The sequence below is a fragment of the Podarcis pityusensis genome, assembly GCF_964106645.2.
Source record: "Podarcis pityusensis genome assembly, chromosome: 15".
Lineage (NCBI taxonomy): Eukaryota > Metazoa > Chordata > Lepidosauria > Squamata > Lacertidae > Podarcis > Podarcis pityusensis.
In genome coordinates, this window is record NC_138040.1 from 24,895,655 (window position 1) to 24,912,378 (window position 16,724).

Below are 16,724 nucleotides of genomic sequence, written 5' to 3' on the forward strand. Positions count from 1 at the left end.
AAAACAGCAGGGGGCCCAAGTTTGGCCATGCCTGCAAGCAGCTCAAGGCGGCGCACCTGCTTCTCCCTGCTCCTCATTCTCCCCGCACAACCACCCTGCGAGGTAGGCCAGGCTAAGAGGCAACGTGGACTGGCCCAAGCTCACCCAGTGAGCCTCCAGGGCTGAGTGGGGGATTTGAACCCGGATCCCCCGGTCCCACCCCGCACTCTGACCCCTTCTCCGCCGCCCTGCCGGCTCCTGACTCTTCCTCCTCCCTCCCCTCCCGCCTTCCTCTCCCCTCTGCCCCATCCCAGAGATGCCCGTCCCTGGGAGCGCCTCTGCCTCCGACGCGCTTCCCCGCTTTGCCTGTAGCTCTTGGCTCCGCTCTGCAACTCTCCGGTTTCCATCGGAGTTGGGGAGGAGGGAAGAGAGGGGAGGGAGAGAGGAGGGTGGGGAGGGGGGAAAGAAGGCCGGCCGGCGGAGCTGGCTTGCGGCCTCCTTCGCCAGAGTAAGCGGTCCTCCTCCTTCCCCAAGCAGCCCGGAGCGCCAGCTTGCCAGCCCAGCCGCAGAGCGCCGCCGCGTGAGTATCGCAGATCCACGCGGGGTGGTGGGCTAGGGAGGCTGGGCGACGGGTTCCCAACTTGCCTGCTTGGAGCAGCAGTTTCTCCCGACTTTGCTGACACCACCTTGCTTTTGTTTTGGGACCGACGCGATCCCTTTAGAAGATCACCCGGGAGTTGAGAAATGCCTAGCGGGAGGAGATTTTGCTTTCTTTGGGATTGATTTTAATCCGAGCCACCCAAAAGCCTTGCCCAAAAAAATATACTGGAAGAAAGAGCTGCTCTCTTGGGGAAATTGAAATAAAAATGGGCAAAGTTTGTGGATTTTTAAAAAGAATGGCCTGATCTGGACCCCACTAAGGGGCGGGGGGCGGTGGTCTGGATTTCAATTTCGAGTTAGTCCGGTTTTTAATTGAGTATTCATTCTGATTTGTTCCGCAGTGGTGAGCCTAATTTGCTTGTGGATTGTTTATACATCTTCCCATGAATTAGCCATTCATCCCACACTTTTCCATGCATTTTCCCATCACTTTCTCAGCCACCAAAAGTCTGGGTTGGTTGTTTTTTTAAAAGTGGATTTGTTGCTCCAGGGGAAGAGAGTGCTGTAATCTACTTGAATTGTGCAAACCTAGATTTCCTGGGATGCTCTTGAAGCCTTCCTGCAAAATAACATACAGGATACGCCCAGAGGAGCATCTGTTGAACATTACAGAATTTGAACTCAGGTCTCCTGGTCCTAACCAAACATTATCTGCTAGGTCACTCTGACTCTTGGGAAGGTGTGGGAATGAGGGGCTTTGATTGCTGCAAGTGCCCCACAAGTTGGAAAGAAAGTCAACCGTTCTGGACTGATATTCACCATTATATCTCACGCACAGACACCTCAGCCGCACAAAAGTAACATTCATATTATATGCAAAAGTTACTGCTACTTGCAATCCACAGGTAGGAGACTAATACTAAAAGTCAGTAATGAAACTTGGGTTTTGCTGAATGCTTAAAAGGGCCTTGTGCCCTTTATTCTCAGTAATCATTGCAACAGTCCTGCAAAACTGGACTGTTTTATTAACCCCATTTTGCAATCCATTGTAGATCAGACAGACCAGTAGAGATCCTAGAGCCATGAAGATAGAACTATATGCCAATGGCTCATTTTTCTGCCTATATTAGTACGGTTGCATGTCACCCCAGTCTGAGCTATGTGAGATTCCAGGGGCACCAGGGATGACCCAGGGTTTGGTTTCCTCAGAGTGAGGAACAACAGAGACATTTATCTTTTTGATATATTTACACATATATAAAACCTGAGCCTGGGTGTATGGGGTGTTAGGGGGTGGATAGTACCTTTGCTGGGGGGTACCCCACCCTGCACTCAGCTCTCACCTGTGGTTCCTAGAAGCTGTGAGCATGCGACAGCAGCCACACCCTGGGAATGGCTTTGGCTGGCTAGCTAAACCAAGTGAGGGTACCTGATGGGTTTCAAACCCTCGGTGAGTTAGGGACTTCCCCTGCATGCAAAGACAGGCTCTGGCAGATTGAGCAGACAAGACCAATAGTCTCTTGACCAATGGTCAAGAAAGTGGTTTCTCCACATGCTTTAGGGGGAAGGGGCAGATGGGGCTCATCAACCTGGGAAGGTAGCACATCTAGCAGATGGAAAACTCTGATCCTCCACTGCCTTGCTGGATATATTTGGGAGAAGAACCCTACCCAAATCCGGAGACCCTAAGACAGTTGGATGCTGCCTTGTCCACCTCCTTAAGGCAACTCCTGCAGCCAAGCTGGTGCCAAACGTCTTGCTCCGCTTTCCTGTGGACCCTTCCAATGATGCCAAGAGTCTTGTTGTCTGGGCAGTTCAGGACCTCTGTACACACTGCCCAGGCTTGCACCCCAAGGAGGTCACTTCAGTGCTGATAATGCAGCAGTTTGACTTCACCCACACACCCTGGCTAGTCATAGCAGAGCTTAAGAAATATAGGGACCAGGCTCCCCAAAGAATATCCTTCTTTTTTCTCTTCTTTGGTGATCACTTGTAGCCGAGTAAAATTGTCTTCCATGAACACGGTCTTAACAGTGAGTCTGTAAGTGACTGTGGAGGCCAATTCTGGATGTCCTTCCACAGTGGGGACATACCGTAGGTTTCCGGATGGGAGTTGGTCATGGTGAGGGTTTGCCAAACGTGCCTTCCTCTTAGCATGTTTCTCCCTTTCATCCTGATTATGAGCGTGTTCAAAGTCCACAGCACCTTTGGTAAAGGCTGTTCTCCAATTGGAGCGCTCACAGGCCAGTGTTTCCCAATTGTCGGTGTTTATACTACATTTTTAAAGATTTGCCTTGAGAGAGCCTTTAAACCTCTTTTGTTGACCACCAGCATTACGCTTTCCATTTTTAAGTTCGGGATAGAGTAGTTGCTTTGGAAGACAATATTCAATATGACCAGTCTTCAGCCCGTTTATGTTGAAGAATTGTTGCTTCGGCACTCACCCCCCTACACCCCCAATCCTCACCAGGCTCAGGCAATGCCGAAAGAATGCAAAGCATCGAGATTTTGGATGGGCTCGCTGCATTCCAGTCCTGTTAGCTATAACTAAATCCCAAAGCTGAAACTTATAGGAGCTCTTAAGACAACCTGGACTCTTGCAAAAAGTGGCAAAAGATGGCAGGGCCAGGAGGGAGAGGGGAAGAAAAGAGAAAGGAAAGGAGAAATAGATGAGCAAATTGTCAGAACAGGCTGGCTGGCTGGCAGGCAGAAGGAGGAGAAAACCAGGACAAAAGTTCACAGGCTGATTCTGTGGTTTGAAGGCTGTGTTGCGTGCCCAGCTGGCTCCTGGCATCAGTCGTGCCTCTAGAGGACTAGCCTCTTGGGAGGCTCTGGCTTCTTTTCTCTGATTCCATGGGAGGCGAAAGGAGCATGACATCCTAGGCAGTTGCTTAAAAGCCAGTTGACATTTCCTCCCCTCTCTCTCTCTCTCTCTTCCCGCTGCCCCCATCGCTCACCACAAAATACACAAAATGCAGCTCAGGAAAGCCAGAGAATTCTGAGCCATTTGAAGCTCCCAACTGTTCCAAGGGAATCATATGCATTAATGGATTTAGGTTGCACAATTGCTAGTCTTACAGTTGGATTAGGGTGTGGAGGCTCCCTGGGAGATCAACCATGGGGGTGGGTGTCTAAGAGGCAATACTCTGCTCTGGTTTTGCTGGAGTTCTTCTAACTTTTCACGCAACGGTTGCTGCGATTAATTTCTGCAGGGAGAGGTGGAATGCTAACCTGAATAAAAACCAGTTGGACCTGGAATCTTAGCTGCAGGTCTGTGGGATGAGGGGGGGTGAGATAAAGGCACTCTGCACATGCTCAGTGGCACCATCTTTCAAATAAAACCAGCCGGAACGTTGTGTGGATTGAACCAAGATGGGGAGAACCATGTACACCACCTTGTGTTCCTTGGAGGTAGGATAGCAATATAATAAATGAATAATAATAAATACTCTGAATGACTAAAACTCTGGAAATCTAATGCACCAGGGAACAACATAAAATCATAGGGAGCTACCTTAGACTGAGTCGCACCCTTGATCCATCAAGCTCTGTACTATCTACACAGATTGGCTGTGGTTCTCCAGGGTTTCCCTACCTTGGAAATGCAAGGATTGAACCCCAGAGACGTTCCGCATGCAGAGCAGGTGCTCTCCCACTGAGCTGGAGCCCTTTCCCTGCTCAGTCTAGTCTAGGCCAAGCATTCTAGCTTAGTTCTTTCCAGCTGCACTTCTTCCTATTTGCAGTGATTTTTTTTTGTTTGTTTTAACTGTGTGGGAGAACATAAAAAGAGCCCAGCTACTGGGTCTGACCAAAGGCCCATCTACATAGCCCAGCATCCTCACAGAGACCAATCAGGAGCCGGTGGGGAACCCGCAAGCAGGACCCGAGGGCAACAGCACTCTCCCCCGCTTGTGATTTCCAGGAACTGCTATTCAGAGGCTACTGAATGCCAAACCAGTCATACTGCAGACAGTACATAGGCATCACAACTAGTAGCTACTGGTAGTCTTGAATTTGTCTTTCAAAGCCATCCAGTTGGCAGCCATCACTGCCACTTCTGGAGAGGGGGGAAAATCAATAGTTTAACTATGTTAGCTGGCAAACTTCAGAAGGCTGGGGAAAGCAGAGATGGTCTCAGCTGATGGGCAGGTTTATATGGGGCAAAGCAGCCCTTAAGGCATCCCTGGGCCAGATTTAATAGACCTACAGGTGAAACTAGAAAAATTAGAATATTGTGGAAAAGTTCATTTATTTCAGTAATTCAACTTAAAAGGTGAAACTAATATATGAGATAGACTCATGACATGCAAAGCGAGATATGTCAAGCCTTTATTTGTTATAATTGTGATGATCACGCTGTACAGCTGATGAAAACCCCAAATTAACAATCTCAGAAAATTAGAATATTAAATGAAATCAGCAAAACAAGGACTGCAAATAGAGCAATATTGGACCTCTGAGAAGTAGAAGCATGCATATGTACTCAGTACTTGGTTTGGGCCCCTTTTGCATCAATTACTGCCTCAATGCAACGTGGCATGGATGCTATCAGCCTGTGGCACTGCTGAGGTGTTATGGAAGACCAGGATGCTTCAAAAGGAGCCTTCAGCTCTTCTGCATTGCTCGGTCTCATGTCTCCCATCTTTCTCTTGGCAATGCCCCATAGATTCTCTATGGGGTTCAGGTCAGGCGAGTTTGCTGGCCAATCAAGGACAGTAATCCCATGGGCATTGAACCAGGTTTTGGTACTTTTGGCAGTGTGGGCAGGTGCCAAAGTCCTGCTGGAAAATGAAGTCAGCATCCCCATAAAGCTAGTCTGCGGAAGGAAGCATGAAGTGCTCCAAAATCTCCTGGTAGACGGCTGCGTTGACCCTGGACTTTGAAGCACAGTGGACCAACACCAGCTGATGACATGGCTCCCCAAATCAACACAGACTGTGGAAACTTCACACTGGACTTCAAGCATCTGGCATTGTGTGCCTCCCCATTCTTCCTCCCAACTCTGGGTCCTTGGTTACCAAATGAGATGCAAAAGCTGCTCTCATCAGAAAAGAGATTTGCATGCTTCTACTTCTCAGAGGTCCAATATTGCTCTATTGGCAGTCCTTGTTCTGCTGATTTCATTTAATATTCTAAATATTCACAATCATAACAAATAAAGGCTTGACATATCTCGCTATGCATGTCATGAGTCTATGTCATATATTAGTTTTGCCTTTTAAGTTGAATTACTGAAATAAATGAACTTTTCCACAATATTCTAATTTTTTGAGTTCCACCTGTCGAGTAGGAATTTCATGCAGGTGACCATTCAAGGAAGGTTTACTAAACTTGGTCCTTTGGGGGCATAAACGCATTGGATTAGGTAAGCTATAAAAAATAAATAAATTTGTGGACCTGTTTGCAAAAAACCACTTCCCTGAGACCCTTTGGAGGTATCTGACAAACTCCTCTCTCTGTAGACCCCCCAGAAATGGAGCATGCCGCCTACCTCTTCCTCTTCCTGCTTACATTGACCACACACTCTGTCCAGATTGAGGACAATAAGATCCCCAGCCTTTGCGCTGGGCACCCTGGAATTCCAGGCACCCCCGGGATCCATGGGAACCAAGGCCTGCCAGGCAGAGATGGGCGTGACGGGCGTGATGGAGCAGCAGGGATGCCGGGAGAAAAGGGCGAAGTTGGTCAGCCAGGTAAGGTTGGGGGGGTTGGGAGAGCACTATTATTTCCAGGTCCATTTCTATCATGCTAAGCAAGCTAATTCTGCAGAAGCTCTGAAGTGGATAATTCCAGCATTATTGTCTCACAGTGTATTGGGGGAAGGAGTCCACTCTGTGTTATCAACTCCATAGAGCAGGGCCAGCCTGTCTGGTGACCCATTTTTGCCTGTGTGGACAGCCAGCTGGTTTTCAGAGCTATGCAAGCCCCAACCATCAGCAGCTGGGCACGGCTATAATGGCCTCACAAGCCAAATGGGGAGGCCTGGCAGAAGTAATAAGGCCTGTGGGCTGGAAGTTCCTCAACCCTCTGAGGGAAACGAGGTCATTTAAATTAAGACCCAAACTTCTAACCATTGTAGTTGCCATAAGCAAGACGAGGGGATAGCTGGTGTTTTGCTTTCTACTGAGTTCTCTCTTTTCTGTCAATTAATTTTTATTGCTTTTCAAAAAAAAAATCATCAAATTAACATCAAATTAATTCAGATTTAATACAAATTTGAAAGTTGACTTTCCACCCCGCCATCTTGATGTTTCTCTCAATGTTACATAATTTCCTCATTCCATTTCAAGAGAAGAGTAAGATAAAAAAGAAAAAAAAGTTAGCAAAAGATGCAAGCGAAGAACTTCCGATTTCCCATCTGCCAGTAACAGAAAATGTGTGTGTGTGTGTGTGTGTGTGTGTGTGTGTGTGTATACACAAACAAAAAATACATACACACATACATACAGTGGTACCTCTGTTTTTGAACGTCTCCGTTGTCGAACATTTCAGTTTTCGAACGCTGTAAACCCAGAAGTAAATGCTTCATTTTTCGAACGCACCTTGGAAGTCACACCAGAAACGCAGCTTCCGTATTGAATTTTCCGTTTTGAGTTTTCCATATTGAGTTTTCCGTTTTGAGGCTTCTGTACTGACTTTTCGGTTTTCAAACATTTCAGAACTCAAACGGTCTTCTGGAATGGATTATGTTTGAAAACTGAGGTACCACTGTATGTAAAATCACCCTCTGTCCATGCAAAAAATAATAATATTTAAAACCTTCAGTCCATGCAAACATCCATCTTCTCCACTTTCTGTTAAGCAATTTCTTTAAAGTCAGGGTGCCTCAGAATCATTTGTTCCTTTTCCCTACGAAAAGTCCAAGACAGGTTCCATAATTATTAATAAATGTTAGCCCTAATTCCTGCCACCATTACTCCATAATGCATAGTACTAAATTCTTCCACCCATATCCGTGTTAAATCCTCTCCACGGCAAAAACACATTAGATCCATATTCCATTCTCAAACATATCCTAACACTGTCCTTGGTTGTTGTTGTTTTCATTCCGTAAAGGAGCAGTGGGCCCTACAGGGGAAAGAGGCAGCCCTGGCCTCAATGGGTTTCCCGGAGAGAAAGGGGCGCCTGGGGAGTGCGCAGTGGCCCCCCGCTCAGCCTTCAGCGCCAAGCGCTCCGAGTCTCGCAGCCCTCCCTTGGCCGACCAGCCAATCGTCTTCGACGTGGTTCTGGTCAACGAGCAGGGACATTACGACGGCAACACGGGGAAGTTCCTCTGCGAGATTCCGGGAATGTACTACTTCGCCGTCCATGCCACCGTCTACCGCATGAGCCTCCAGTTCGACATTATGAAGAACGGCAAGTCGGTGGCCTCCTTCTTCCAGTTCTACGGCAACTGGCCCAAGCCCACATCGCTGTCCGGTGGCACCCTGGTGCGGCTGGAGCCGGAGGATGAAGTCTGGGTGCAGGTAGGGGTAGGGGACTACCTTGGCTTCTACTCCAGCGTCAAGACAGATAGCACTTTCACAGGATTCCTGGTCTACTCCTACTGGCAAAACTCTCCCGTCTTTGCCTGAGAGATGCCACTCTCCGCCACGCGATTTGCGGAGGACTCCCTTTCTTGGCTCTGCCACAGCTGTCGTCCGTGGGGATACCTGTGGCCCTTCTTAACCCAAGGGGTGTTGCGCCCCTTTAGCTAATGCCTGTAAAAGGGTTGTAGGTTCTTCCCAGAAGGTGTCTGGCAACCCCTCAGGCCAGGGTCAGGATAGCTGTGCAGCAGAGAAGCTAAGTGACCTTTGTAGTGTACTAGCAAACAGTGTACTCCTTGCGGAGTAGATTTACTTTCTATATCTATACACATACATACTTAGGGCTGTGCCCCGCTTGCTTCGCTTGCCAGCCCCACCTAACCCTTTGGTAACCACCCTGCCCCACATCAGATGTCAAATGACAATATGACTTTTAGAAGACATCTGAAGGCAGCCCTGTAGAGGGAAGTTTTTAATGTCTGATGTTTTGTTGTGTTTTTATATTTTGCTGGAAGATGCCTAGAGTGGCAGGGGAAACCCAGTCAGATGGGTGGCATGTTAATACAGTTGTACCTCGGGTTAAGAACTTAATTCGTTCCGGAGGTCCATTCTTAACCTGAAACTGTTCTTAACCTGAAGCACCACTTTAGCTAATGAGGCCTCCTGCTGCCACCGTGCCACTGCTGCAAGATTTCTGTTCTCATCCTGAAGCAAAGTTCTTAACCTGAGGTAATATTTCTGGGTTAGCGGAGTCTGTAACCTGAAGCGTATGTAACCTGAAGTGTATGTAACCCAAGGTACTACTGTAATAAAATTATTGTTATTATTATTATTATTATTATTATTATTATTATTATCTAACCGGCCACCCTCCGTTTACACCCCCTTGTCCTCCCCTTGTAGCTCGCCTGAACCTCCACACATTTTTAAAGGAGGAGGGAGGCACAGTTGACTGAATGGCTCTATGAAGCGCCTCTCTTTCCTCTGTCAAACCTCACGGCAGGCATGTTTGACCGAGGTCAGCCAGGAGCCATTCAAGAGCTTGCCTGGGCTACCCTGTCATTTCTCGTGCTGCAGCTGACGTGGCCATCTGTCGGCAGTCCTGTGAACTGCAAAGCATGACATTCAGTCTTTTTGTTTGTTTATAGGGAGACAGGCCACACTTTCCCACAGTTCCTCAGAAGCAGTCCAACTGGAAGGGGCTGGTGTATTTCTGCAGCTCCTCCTCTCCTTGTCAAAGGGGAAGGAGGGTCCAGAGCAAGATCGCTAGGATCAAACCCCTATTAAACCATGAAATCAATCTTAACTCGTATATGGCATTTAGGGCCGGGCGGTATCTGGTTTTCAACATCGTGATATATCACCAACTAAACCTCGTGATATACCAGTGGAGCTGGCAGAGTTAACAAGGGCTTCAGGATTCAAGAGAAGCATTGGCTGGCTTCATGATTTCCCCCACATTGTGATTTTTGCATAGCGCGCGCGCACACACACACACACACACACACACACACACATTTTGATTCCCAATATATTCCCAGGTCAAAAATGATGAAACCAGTAACACAATGTGGACTTCAAATGGGTTTTGGATGATATATTGATATATTACCTAGCCCTAGTGGCATTGCAGAGAGAAATTAGAGTAATCGCCCAAATGAAAAATGCCACAGAAGGAATTATTTAAAAACAACAGTACAGTGGTCCCTCTGGTTAAGAGCGCTTCAGGTTATGAACACTTCAGGTTATGAGCTCCGTTAACCCGGAAGTAGCTGCTCCTGGTTGCGAACTTTGCCCCAGGATGTGAACGGAAATCGTGCGCCAGAGGGGCGCGCACAGAGGGAGGCCCCATTAGCTAAAGCGTGCCTCAGGATAAGAACGGTTTCAGCTTAAGAACGGATCTCCAGAACAAATTAAGTTTGTAACCAGAGGTACCACTGTAATAGTGTGAATGGGTCATTTCCCATGTTATCTTCTTAATAGGGTAGCACATGCACAGAAGCCTTCCTGCCCTCTCTTGCTATGGCAGCCTGTAGTGGCTGTTAGAAGGTTCCAACAGCCACTACAGGCAGCCACAGATCCAGAGTCTTCTCTTGCAACATTCCCAACTATGAAAGGGGCCCATCACTGCTCACTCATTTAATTTTAACCTAAAAAGGACTGAAAATCAAGGCTCTGGCTGTGCTGTTTTCCATCTGGTAGGAAAATAGCCTCTTTCCTATTAGGTAGCCTAGGGCAAGATAAAGGTTGCAAGCTGACTGCTCTGCTCACAGCCCAACTGCAGAGAATATATATCAGAAAGGGTGCACAAATTCTCATTCATGGAGCAAGCAGCAATAAGAAGTATAGCGTAGATGTTATAGACGTGTGGCATGAGTTATCCACTAGGGGGCTCCCTGAGCCCAAAGTTTAAAAAGTTTGCTGGCCAAGTTAATTAACCCTAGAATGGATTTTGTTTGTAAGATTGTTTCACGCATGACATTTCTTTTTTCCGACATGGAAATTTGAGTCTGTTAGTCTATTATTCCTGTATGCAAAGGATGTGTATATGTATATAGTCACTCTTTTGTTCTTAGTCTTCCAAAGTGTTTTAAATATAATGAAAGGATTTGAGTGCTGTTTTATATCTCTGTATTGGGGGGGGTGAGTATCGGTATTTGGAGAGAACTTTTTTACTGGTAGAAAGCATTTTGGAGGGAGGTGTTGCAATGTTTTTTCCGACTCCTGCTCCTCAGCATTTTACAGCAGCCCAATAAAGAGAAAATAAGTGGGTGACATCCCGCCCCCCGCATTAAACAGAGTTAAAGAGAGCAAAACTTCATCTGTTTCAATTCTTGTATACTAGAAATTAAAGAACCTATTGATTCATTCCCTGTTTTTGAACTGATGAATTCATCAATTTAACCTCTAAGCCAGATTGCATATAGTTATTCCTTCAACATGGACCTTTCTTTGGATGTTGGAGGCTGTATAAGGGATTTTAAAAGGTACCATAAAGACATAGTCAGGTATTTTAAACGATTTCCACTGTTGTGCTATAGTGATCCTGGCAGCATCCGTGTCAAAAGTTCATTTGGGTGAAATATCTTCATAGTGCCTGTCCATGTATTTAGTAGGAATAACTGGGTAGATATTTGAATATGTGTTTTGATAATCTTTGAAATCTCCTAATAAATTTCATTCCAGAGTGACCCAACCTGTGGGCATTCCCACCAGAGATGGGGAAAGTTCATTTATTCCTTCAACCTGCCTGATGAATGGTTTATTGGAATTTGGGATAGTTGAATGGGTATGTGATACTGTCATTGATGAATATACTAGCTCAATGCAAATAGGCCAGTTGTCAGGGCTGCCTCAAGTCTCAGCTCACAAAAGACCAACGCCTATCTCTTCTTATATACAAAAGTGTTTATTGCAGTTCATTGTTTGCTTCACATCCGAGGCGCGCAGCCCTACGTCTGTTACGCTTAGACCGCTGAAGTCCCCTCTGAATCAGTCCCTCCCCTGCACCAGTTTAAGAGGCTTGCGCTGCTCCACCTCTTTCTCTCTTTCCTTTTCCGCAGGGTCTTCCTGCCCGCTGGGGTTTCGCCCCTCCTGGATTCCTCTGACGCGGAATCCCCAGACTGCTCTTGCCCCCTCCTGCGGGCTTTGGGACCTGGCCCCTCCTCCGGGCTCCCTGTACTTCCGCGCGCCTCTACATTTGAACTTGGCGCGCGCGCCCAACCTCTAACCTTCCTTTTAACAGCTACACTACTCCCTTCACTACTCCCCTCCCCTTCCGGGAGGGTGGCTTGCTCCGACCTCCCTCCCTTCTCTGCTGCCGGAGCTGCTTCCCCTGATACACTGAAACCTCCACCCCCTTCGCTGCACTCTGGCGGGGAGGCTGGTCCTGACGCCCAGCTGCCACTTTGGGATCCCCCGCTGGCCCCCTGCTCCTGACACGTCCCCCCTGGGGCTCCCCTGGCCTTGACCACCGGCGCCCCCTTCTGGGAATCCTCTGATTCGCTGGAAAGACTCATGGAATCTCTTGAGTCATTGTCATCCTCTTCCTCGCTGTCCTGGGATTCATCCCCATCGCTCTCCATCTCCTGCCTACCCTGTGCCTCTGTCCCTGAACCCCTGACACCAGTGCTCAACAGGACCCAATATTCTGATGACCAACTTCCTGTAATGCTTCCTCTGAATCTGGGCTGGGGAAACTGCAGCCAATGGTATATGTGCAGCCCTCAGCCTAATTTCACGAGGTGCAGCCTACTGCAGAAGCCCTTGAGGGACTTGCTGCGTAGCTCGAGACTCTTAATCCCAGGGTTGTGGGTTCGAGTCCCACGTTGGGTGAAAGATTCCTGCATTGCGGGGGGTTGTGCTAGATGACCCTCATGGACCCCTCCAACTCTGCAGTTCTATGATTCTGTGTCTGGGGGGCAGGGAGCAAGGCAGCCTGAGTTCTCTGGTTATCTACAAGTGACCCCCAAACCCATTTATCCATGCCAAGTGTTGTCCACAGAAAGCAATGTGTGCGGATAGCCACAGCTCAGCCTTTCCTACAGGGCTGTGACAGGGACTGGGGCCGGTCAGCTTGCTTTCTCTGGTCCCAGATTCTCCAGTGTGAGAACAGTGACCCAATTTGTAAGAAAGGTCCTTTATTTTTAGCACGGGGAAGGAAGCATGCTTTCTGCATTCTTGCCCAAAATAGGCCTTGTTGCACTCATTTTCCCTAATGTCTCTGGACTGCTCCCAGCTGCAGAACTTTCCCAGTGTCCAAGCAAGCTGCAAACGTCCTGTACTCACCTGGAGGCTCCAAGGACACTGGAAAGAAGGAATCTTGTCGGTTTCCGCCAGCATCTGTGTCCAGGTGGTACCAAAGCAATTTCTGTCAAGCTGTTTGCCAAGCTAAGCCAGGAGGTTTGATTTGATTGGACTTTGGGAGGGAGGCAGGGTTTTTCAAGGCCATTTACACAGGACTTGGTTTGAGGCTGAGGGATAGATATATAGGGGAACACAAATAATTCCACCAAAAGCAGATCTTAGAGAGGAATGGGAGATGTGGAGCTTCAGGCTGACCTGGAGCGATCTCAGTTTTTACCAGCGCTGACCCCGACCTCCCTCTCAGGGAAAGCATCGCCCGGGTCAGCGCTGACGACAGGCATCTGTTGCAAATGACGCTTGGCCTGTAAAGCCAGAGCCTGGGGCTGTGTCAGCCATGTAACAAAGACATGCTGTGTCCTGCTTCTTGCAATGGGACTGCAGCACCATCACAAGCCAATATTTTCCTGTTTTCCCCACTCAGCTGTGAAGAGGGCTGTGGGATCTGGAGCAAAAGGAGGATATCCAGTTTCATAGCTTCCCTGGATTTTGTTTATTTTTTATGGGAACAATTGCTGGGGGGACGGGGACAATGGCCCGCTTTAATTGTGCAAACCTACATTTCCTGACATGCACTTGAATGCCTCCTGCAAAATACTGGTAGCATCCTATGCTTTGCTTGGCAGCTGCCCAGGGTCTTAGTAATAAGAATCTTAAGAAGAGCTTGCTAGGCCAGGCCAATGGCCCATCTAGTGCAGCATCCTCTTCTCAACCAATGGGAAACCCTCAATGTGACCTGAGGGCAACAGTAGCAGTGTCCCCACTTGAAATTCCCAGCAATTGGCATTCAGAGATATCCTGCCTCCAAGAGTGGAGGTAGAACCTAGCCATTGTGGCCAGTGAGATGGTCTGTCCATCTGGTGCAGGTGGCGCTGTGGTCTAAACCACTGAGTCTCTTGGGCTTGCCAATCAGAAGGTTGGCAGTTCGAATCTCCACAACGGGGTGAGCTTCCATTGCTCTGTCCCAGCTCCTGCCAACCTAGCAGTTTGAAAGCACGCCGGTGCAAGTAGATAAATAGGTACCGCTGCGGCGGGAAGGTATACAACATTTCCATCACAGTGTTCCATTGTGCCAGTAGCAGTTTAATCATGCTGGCCACAGGACCTGGAAAGCTGTCTGTGGACAAACACCAGCTCCCTTGGCCTGAAAGCAAGATGAACACCGCAACCCCATAGTCACCTTTGACTGGACGTAACCGTCCAGGGATCCTTTATCTTTACCTTTTTACCTGTCCTCTCACCTGCTGCCTGGAGGTGCCAGGTAAGATCTCTCCACCCCAAACTGATGGGGAGAGGGATAGCATTGAGTCTACAGATCATGCAGAATGAGGTTGAGAGAAACTCAGTCTCCCAAGCAAAAGTAAACTGCCTCTGTCCTTATCTCCGCTAGTAGCCATTGATAGTCCTCCACGCTCCATGTATATTTATCCTAACTTCTTGTGGAGCTGAATTTCGCAAGATAATGAAGCACTCAATAAAATGCACTTCCTTTTCATCTTTCTCAGGCATGCCAACAATCCATTTCCTTTGATGATGGCGGGTTGTACTGCTCCTTTTATGTGAGAGAAAGAGAATAATCTCTTTCTGTTCTTTCCTCTTTGTCACTTGCAACGATTTTGGAAATGACTTCTCAAGCCCTCTGCCAAATGGAGAACATTCAGGGATGTTTGTTTCAGAACCCCCCCACCCCCACCCCTCACCATGGTGCCCAAGCTTCTTTCCTGGAAGGAGATTAAATTATTGCTGACTGAATGTTTTGATTTGATCTGTTTTTCCTAAGCGGAGATGTTCGCCCAGCAACTAAGTGAATCCACCGATCAATGCCTGGCCTGGCTTTGCTCTGCGATTGGGAAGGACACTTTCCCTATTGTTATTTTTTCTCACTTCACAATCATTTCTCTTGCGGTTGCGACTGGTATAGTCTTCTTTCCACCCAAGATTCACTTGCCTAACGCTGCTCACTCTGCATACAAAAGGGTTTCAAGTGCTAATTGACCCAGTTATTGCAACAGGGATTACATATATCTGCCCCAATACCGTAATGAGCACAATCACCATGAATGCACAATTGACAACCAAGATGGTGACGGGTATGGAAGCCAAGCCTGATGAGGAACAGTTGAAGGTGCTGGGTATGTTTAGCATGGAGATGGGAAGACTGAGAGATAATATGATAGCCATCTTCAAATATCTGAAGGGCTGTCACATGGAAGATAAGCAATCTTGTTTTCTCCTGCTCTGGAGGGTAGGACTCAAACCAACAGAGTCAAGTTATAAGAAAGTAGATTCCGACTAAACCTCAGGAATAACTTTAGTATTATTATTTATCAAATTAGTATACTGCCCTATACCCGCAGGTCTCAGGGCAGTTCACAACACAAAAACACAGTATAAAAACACAAAACACATAATCAAAATATAAACAAGAATAACCCAATAACCCACCCACCCCAACACATTTTAAAAGGGCATTGGATGTCAATTAGCCAAAGGCTTAGTTATAAAGAGGAATGTTTTTGCCTGGTGTCTAAAGGTGCATAATGAAGGCACCAGCCAAACCTCCCTGGGGAGAGCAAGGGAGCCACTACAGAAAAGGCCACCCTCTGAACCTCGCATGGAGGAGGCACACAAAAGAAAGGCCTCAGAAGCTGATATCAGGGTTCAGAGGTTCATATGGAAAGAGGCTTTCTCACAGAAACAGCTATTCTATTCTTCTAAAAAAAAGGACACAGGGAGGTCCCTAAATAAAAATTTTCTTTTCCTGAAAAAGTTCACCAACCTCTCAGTCTAGGTAAAGGACCCCTGGATGGTTAAGCCCAGTTGAATTCAACTATGTGGTGCAGCACTCATCTCTCTTTTCAGGCAGAGGGAGCCGGCGTTTGTTCACAGACAGCTTTCCAAGTCGTGGCCAGCATGACTAAACTGCTTCTGGCGCAACGGAACACCGTGAAGGAAACCAGAGCGCATGGAAAGGCCGTTTACCTTCCCTCCACAGCAGTACCTATTTATCTACTTGGACTGGTCTGCTTTAAAACTGCTAGGTTGGCAGGAGCTGGGACAGAGCAACGGGAGCTCACTCCGTCACGGGGATTCGAACCGCCAACCTTCCGATCGGCAAGCCCAAGAGGCTCCGTGGTTTAGACCACAACGCCACCCGCGTCAGTCTGATGATCCCTTGGACAGCCAAACAACATAATAGAAAAATCAGCAGACTGCACTTAGATGGGTGCAGACGTTGGCTTTGAGTTGCAAATGGCTGCCCTAAGCCCCTGTCCTAGTCTCCTTTTTCCCAGCCTTGGAGGCCACTACAGCCTTAGCAGAGGCACAAGGAAGCTAAGCCGTATGTTTACACCCATGTGCTGCTTTGCAAATGACTTTGACTCCTTGCCTTAAGCCTAATGGCTCAGCTGCCTGATGTCTGGCTGCATACAGGCTCATTAACTCATTTCCTAGCTTGCGGTTGCATTGGGGGTCCGCTTAATTTATACATAAGAGGGACACCTGGGGGGAAGCCCCAGCCAGTCCATAGGGAATCCTTCTCTGCAGTCCATCTCCAACTGGCTAATGGGGGGGCGGGAATTAACAGGGGAAATCACCGTCCTCATTAAAGTTGTCGTCTGATCTTACCCCCCACAGCACTGGGCTCAGATTCAGCCAGACAAAGGAGGCAGATGTGGGGAGCAGAGGGGGAGAAGGAGACAGGCTTAGGGGGATAAATCAGTCTTTGGTTTAGCTCACATCAAAGGGAGCTTTTCC

At 47.8% G+C, this 16,724-nt stretch overlaps 1 protein-coding gene across 2 annotated transcripts; it reads left to right on the forward strand.

Annotated features, from left to right (window-relative positions):
• The first annotated feature begins 448 nt into the window (after window positions 1-448).
• C1QTNF5 (C1q and TNF related 5) lies at window positions 449-10,973 on the forward strand. 2 transcript variants are annotated; one of them, XM_080983690.1, is made up of 4 exons: window positions 449-559; window positions 3,792-3,990; window positions 6,042-6,272; window positions 7,636-10,973. In XM_080983690.1, exons 2-4 carry the CDS (start codon window positions 3,891-3,893, stop codon window positions 8,151-8,153), a joined length of 849 nt encoding a protein of 282 aa, XP_080839816.1. In that variant the 5' UTR covers window positions 449-559; window positions 3,792-3,890; the 3' UTR covers window positions 8,154-10,973. The 2 variants fall into 2 exon arrangements, with proteins under 2 accessions (XP_080839816.1, XP_080839817.1); XM_080983691.1 differs by lacking the exon at window positions 3,792-3,990.
• Window positions 10,974-16,724: the final 5,751 nt, after the last annotated feature.